Here is a 6,878-nt window from a genome sequence, read left to right as displayed (position 1 = left end):
TTTCATTTTGATGTTATCCTCAGCTTCAAGACAAGACAATGGCACATCACATGTGTTAGTGTAGGATTGTAGGGCTACTAAGGAAAAATTATTTTTAGTAGTTATTTATTTCGTTTTTAACGATTATAAAATAATCGTTAATATATTTATTGATAATTAAATATTAATGATTTTATATTTTGTTATCAAAATCTTTTAGTAATAACTATATAATTATCAATAAATTTTTTTAAATAACTACAAAAAATATATAATTATTATAATATATAATAATAATGCTAAATATATAATTATATATTGTAAAATGTAAGTTAGATAAAACGTATAATAATTATTATTTAAATTCCATTAAAAGTAATTTTTATTGTAGTGAAATTCGTACTTTTTTTTAAGTAACGTTTATTTTGAGATTTAGTATCATATTTGTTGATTTGGAGACTAATATTAAAATTTTAGTATTTATTTCTAAAATTTTAGTATTTTTAAAAAATGGAGACAGAAAGAATTGAAATTTTGAGAGACGAAAATTGAAATTTTAATAACATTTTATAATTACTGTTATCTACGTGTTATTATTTAACTGAACAAAAAAACATTTTTATTACGTCATATATATCTCCTAGATTCCCTCTCAAAGTTAATTTGTTATTCCAGTAAGATATATATATGTCGTTATAGTTTTTTTCCCCTGAATATTTGGAGATCAGGAGGTATGAATAATTAGAAAGATTTCAATATATATAATATGGTGAAAACTCACGTGAAGTTGATACTTAATAGTTATTAGATAAAAATTTAATTAATTTAATTAAATCATGTAATACCTCTCATGTATCAATTTCACCTAAAATCGACTCCACCTTAATTTTCATCATATAATATATATAATTTGGATGTGATAAAATATTTTTAAAACTTGATTTACATGTACATATATAATTGAAATTCACAATTCTTTTAATTTATACCAGCTCTGTACACACTTTCCTAGCAAAATTCAACTCTTACATGATTGAAATGTCAAATTATTCCTACACATGATTCCACACACCTTTAAAAGGGTATCGCCATCAGTTTGTACCAATAATAGTGAAGTTGGTTGTCCTTTCCTTTTTATATGTTTGTTCTTCCCTTTGTCCATACATAAATCTTTTTTTCTAAGGTTGATTTTTGCGGACTTATGGTAGAGTTTCCCAATATAAATTATAAACTTCACAATAATATTTTTTAAAAAATATTACGTGTATATTTAAAATTATTTATTAAATTATTTTATATATTTATTTATATATATATATACATATATTGATTCATATATTTTTAATATATATATATATATATATATATATATATATATTGTATTTTAATATATATTTTATATAAGTGATTAATTTTTTTATGTACATATAACTAATTTTTGCATTTTTTTTTTCAGAAATTACACTAATGTATGTAACAATATTTACACTCTTTATTTTTTAATAGAAGAAAAAAATTATTTATTTTTTAAAAATTTAATGTAAAAGAAAAATAAATACCCCTACCTTAATTAAAAAGCACCGTAGCATATGGGGATCATTCATAATGAAAGTTCAACAATAATAATTGACTATACTTTAAAGTAAGATTATTATTCTATTTTAAAAATAATATGTGATATTTAAATATAGAAATCATAGAGTTTATTTATTGAGGAGTGCTACACATACAAGTTATTTAGTTTACAAGTCATACAAGTTGTGAGAAACTTAACAAAAAGCACGCTGACGCTGACCCATATACGATTTTCATGGCGTGTTTCGCGTTCTTCTTTCTCCTCCTCCTCTTCCTTCTTCTTCTCCTTCTTCTTCTCCTACTCTTCTTCTTATTCCTCCATGAAAACGAGTTTCTTGCCAAATTTGATCTCCTTCGTGCGTTCTCGATCTCTTTGCCTTTTCATTCGTTATTTTATCTGCGTTTATAATTGGTATTCTTGCTTCATTTTTTTCGATTTTCATGGTTTCTGAAATCAAGTTTTGAAATCGTTTTGAAGATAATGGAACTTCAGAAATACACCCGAACGATTACAGAAATACACCCAAACAATTACAGAAATACACCAAAATGATTACAGAAATACACCCAAATGATTACAGAAATACACCCAAAGGATTATGAAAATACACCCAAAGGATTTAAAAAATACACCCAAAATTCGTTGAAGTACACCTTATGCATAATTCAGAACTCTTTCTCTTTCTCCTCCTTATTTTCTACTGCTTCTTCTTCTTCAAAAATGATTTTAGAGCTTGATGTCAAAAAATAATGAAAATTGAGAATAACGAAAAAAGAAAACAGAGAGAAAAATACGTAAATAAAGAAGGAGAAAGAAAAGACAAGAAACGAAAGAAAAAAAGAAGAAGAAGAAGAAGAGGAAGAAGAACCTGCAGCAAAAAGAAGAATGTGCAGAAGATGAGGAGGAAGAAGATGAAAAACCTGCAGTCAAGAAGAACGAGGAGAAATATGACGATGAAAATGAAACACTTCAAAAACGAAGAAGAAGAGGCACGGAAAAAGAAGAAGAACGAAAAGAAAAAGAGGAGGCATGAAAAAAGAAAAAGAAAAAGAAATAAATGACTTATATGACTTATATAAAAAAAACGTTTGTATGTGGAGAATTTATCTTATTTCTGCCTTCTTAAAATGTATGATTTCTAATAAAGAATTATCATGACCTTTTAGTATCTAATTAATTACTTGAATTTGCAATTAAACTAAATATTAAACCAAGTTAAACTTCATACATATAACTAGAATCAATCCAACACTGTCATATTTAACTTCTTTTAGATTTGCATAATTTTTTTTTTGTATAGGCTTTTTTTATTAGTTTCATACTGGAATTTTTTATTTTTTGGAGTTAATAAATCTAAATTTTTAAGTTATAAAAATTCTACTATATATCATAATATAAAATGATTTATTCTAAAAATTTAATTAATGCCAATGAGTTATAATTCAAATGACATAGTCTTTCTATACTTACTTAGAAATTGCGGGTTTAAATCTCTTTATCTTAGGTAAAAAAAAAATTGATAAATAAAAGAGACATAAATAATTATATCACTATCAAACTCAAGCAATAAATTTAGTTATTAATTTTGAGCGAGGATAAGTTATAAATTATGCTACAATGAACATACACCATTAATAGTTTTAATACTATTTTTAATTTCTTTAGGTTTATATTATATATGTTAATTAATAAACAAATAAAATTGTCTTCATCTTCTCCATCTTCTATTCTTCTCTCTATATATACTCACCCAACAAAATCTTGTTCCCCATCATCTTATATATATAAAAAGGAGGAAGTTTTTTTAAGCAAGTACTAGCTAGCCCTATATTCCTAATTTGGCCACACAACTATTATATATTCACATACATAAACAATTATTTCTTCTTTGGTTCTAAAATTTCTTCAACACCATGCCTTCACTCTCCGAAGCCTTTAGAGAATACCCTTTGCACCTTAACCATAATAAGCTCCTTGATTTCAATTCCTTACAAGAACTCCCAGATTCTTATGCTTGGATACAAATAGATCAAGAAGATCACACAATAACTAACCCTAATTTCCCTTCAAATTCTTGTCATGGTGATGAGAATGTCCCAATTATCAACCTCAATGATCCAAATGCTCCAAAGCTTATAGGCAATGCATGTAAAACATGGGGTGTGTTCCAAGTTGTGAACCATGGGATCCCCATGAGTCTTTTTCGCGACATTCAGCAAACCGGTCAGGCTCTGTTTTCATGCTCGACTCACCAAAAGCTCAAGGCAGCTCGAACCCCAGATGGGGTGTCGGGTTATGGCCGAGCCCGAATTTCGTCCTTCTTCCCAAAACTTATGTGGTCTGAGTGCTTCACTATTGTTGAGTCCCCTCTTGAACATTTCATCCAACTATGGCCCCATGAGTACAACAAACACTGGTTGGTAACCAACAATTATAATGCATGTGTTATCAATAGTGAAAATTAATGCTACACGCTAGTCATCAATGTTAGCTTATTTTTGTTTGATTTATTATTTTTAATTTGTCATAAAATTACTTCTCCCAACAATCTAAATTGATAGATAAAGATATAAATGGCTATTATATCTTTAATATATATTTTCATATTTTAATTTTTTTAGGATAAAGTATACTTCTATTTTTTTAAGTTTGTCAAAAGTGTCAAAAATATCTCTAAATTTTATTTTGTTTCAATTTTGTCCCAAAAGTTTATGATTTGCATAAAATATATTCTCGACAGCTAAATTTTCAAAAACTTTAAGATCAATCTAAGAATAATGCATGAAAATTATGCTTGATTTGTTTGTGTTGAAAAATTATGCTTGATCAATCGGTCTTAAATTTTTTGAAAAATTAGCCGTTAAGAGTATATTTGATGCAAATAAAAAATTTGTGAGACAAAATTGAAACAAAATAAAACTTAGAGGTATTTTTAAAATTTTTGTCAAACTTCAAAAGCAAAAAGAATATTTTACTTTTTTTAATAATTTGCATAAACTTTATTTATTTATAGATTTTTTTATTTGGCTTATACTAATTTTTTTATATTAATCAAGGTTAAACCTAAAATTTTTAATTATAAAAATTTTAATTTGATAAATATCATAAAATTATTTTTTTAAATTTTAAATTAATGAATAGAAAGTAGATGATATAGTATAGTTTGATGACAAAATTGATTGATTATATATGGAACTAATTGAATAATGATGAATAAAAAGTTTATCTTTATATAAATTTTGATATAATTATTTGATTTTATTTTAACATGTGAGTGATTGAATTTTTTATTAATATATAATTTTATTACTATCTTGTGGAGTTGTGGCTTTGAAAAATATCATTTTCCTAAGTAACATTATTAGTTAAACTATTCTTATAAAAGTGGCAGCAAAAAAAAATTGAAAGAATTGGCATATTTTAAATTAAAAGTTGCAATGTTCAATGTTATGAAAAACAAAAAATATTATATACATACTAAAATCAACTATCATCTATTTGTTTATAAATATATATATATATAATTTATTTTATATTTTAATATATATTTTATATTAATAATTAATTTTAATAACTAATTTTAATATATACCGACATATAGTTGTATTGAAAATTAGTAAATTACCATGTTACAACATAAATTGGGTTCTCTATCACACATTTCATTAAAAATTTCCATCTGTGGCAACAAGCATTTTCTGTATCATAACTTTTAAAAAATTATTGCAACATATTATATTTTTCAAATATAATACGGGAGCAAACCCCACTATTACAAGTCTTCTTCAATAATGTTTATGTTTGAATCTTTACCATTAATAAACTGGTTGAGGTAGAAATATTATAATATTTAGTTTGTCACATTAATCAGATTCAAAATATACTTCGTACACATATTCCTTCTTTTTCTCAAGTAATTTTAACAAATACTTCATTATTTTACTACCAAAAAATTTCAAAAATAATTCTTTTTTTAAATACTAATAAAAAATTATATTCATACACAAGAATATATTTTTAATATCAATTATAAAGAAATGTTATTTAATAAGCACAAAAATTGCGGCCAAATCTCATATAGAAAAAGACTATTCTTTTAATTTTATTTATTATTATATAATTTTTTTTTAATTTTAAGGGTGTAGTGACCTGGAAATGTGTAAGTCTATTACCTTATCCTAATGCAATAGATCCAAGATCATAATGAGAGGAAAGGACCCACGAGGAAGATTTTGGGTGATGAGAATCTATTGAACCAAAGGTTCAAATCACCATTTGTCACTGTTAATTATTTTGTTGGAATCGAAGCCTCTTATATTTTTCAATATTGTTTTGTATTTTCTAAACACAGCTCCAATTGTGGGGTTCATTTGGTCTTTTCAGTGATGTAGTGGTGCAATATGAAGAAGCCATGAAAAAGTTAGCACAAAAGTTAATGTGGATGGTGTTGACTTCTCTTGGCATTTCAAAAGAAGAACTCAAATGGGCCGGCCCAAAAGGTGAATTCAAATGGGCCTGTTCAGCCTTGCACTTGAACTCCTACCCTAGTTGTCCGGATCCGGATCGGGCCATGGGTCTCGCCCCACATACCGACTCGACTCTCCTCACAATTCTATACCAAAACGATGTAAGCGGGTTGCAAGTCCTAAGGGAAGGCGTCGGCTGGGTGGCGGTGCCACCCCTTCCCGGTGGACTTGTGATCAACATGGGTGACCTCTTCCACATTTTGTCGAATGGGTCGTACCCGAGTGTGCTCCATCGGGTGCTGGTGAACCGAACCCGGCAAAGATTTTCGGTTGCATATTTATATGGGCCCCCATCAAATGTCCACATACGTCCACATCCAAAGTTAATAGGCCCAAATAGACCTGCCCTTTATCGGCCAGTGACTTGGAATGAGTACCTTGGAACCAAAGCAAAGTATTTCAATAAGGCACTTTCATCAGTTCAACTTTGTGCAACGTAATGTATGTAACTATATATATTAATGGTTGGTTTGATGTAAAAAACTCTCATAATATATAATAGTGTACAAGTGTCTTGAATATGCTTTTTTTTATTATTATATTCTTCAAAGGTTAGTAGTGTACTAGTGTTTTTGGTGTGTGTGTGTCTATATATATATATATATATATATATATATATATATATATATATATATATATATATATACACACACAATTGTGTTGTTTAAAGTTGCGATTGCCAAGTTGCCTTAAAGTATAAAATATTTATGAAAAAAGTAATAGTAGCAAAATTGAGAAAATTTATGAAAAAAGTAATAGTTGCCTTATATTTTTTTCATAAAAAATTTATGTAATAG

The 6,878-nt window shown here is 26.9% G+C and overlaps 1 protein-coding gene across 1 annotated transcript; it reads left to right on the top strand.

The window, feature by feature from the left end:
• The first annotated feature begins 2,846 nt into the window (after window positions 1-2,846).
• Window positions 2,847-6,600, top strand: LOC112709815 (gibberellin 3-beta-dioxygenase 1). Its single transcript, XM_025761795.2, has 2 exons — window positions 2,847-3,971; window positions 5,939-6,600. Exons 1-2 carry the CDS (start codon window positions 3,469-3,471, stop codon window positions 6,519-6,521), a joined length of 1,086 nt encoding a protein of 361 aa, XP_025617580.1. The 5' UTR covers window positions 2,847-3,468; the 3' UTR covers window positions 6,522-6,600.
• Window positions 6,601-6,878: the final 278 nt, after the last annotated feature.

The sequence above is a fragment of the Arachis hypogaea genome, chromosome 9 (genome assembly GCF_003086295.3).
Source record: "Arachis hypogaea cultivar Tifrunner chromosome 9, arahy.Tifrunner.gnm2.J5K5, whole genome shotgun sequence".
Taxonomy (NCBI): Eukaryota; Viridiplantae; Streptophyta; class Magnoliopsida; order Fabales; family Fabaceae; genus Arachis; species Arachis hypogaea.
This window is presented reverse-complemented; position numbering and strand designations above follow the sequence as displayed.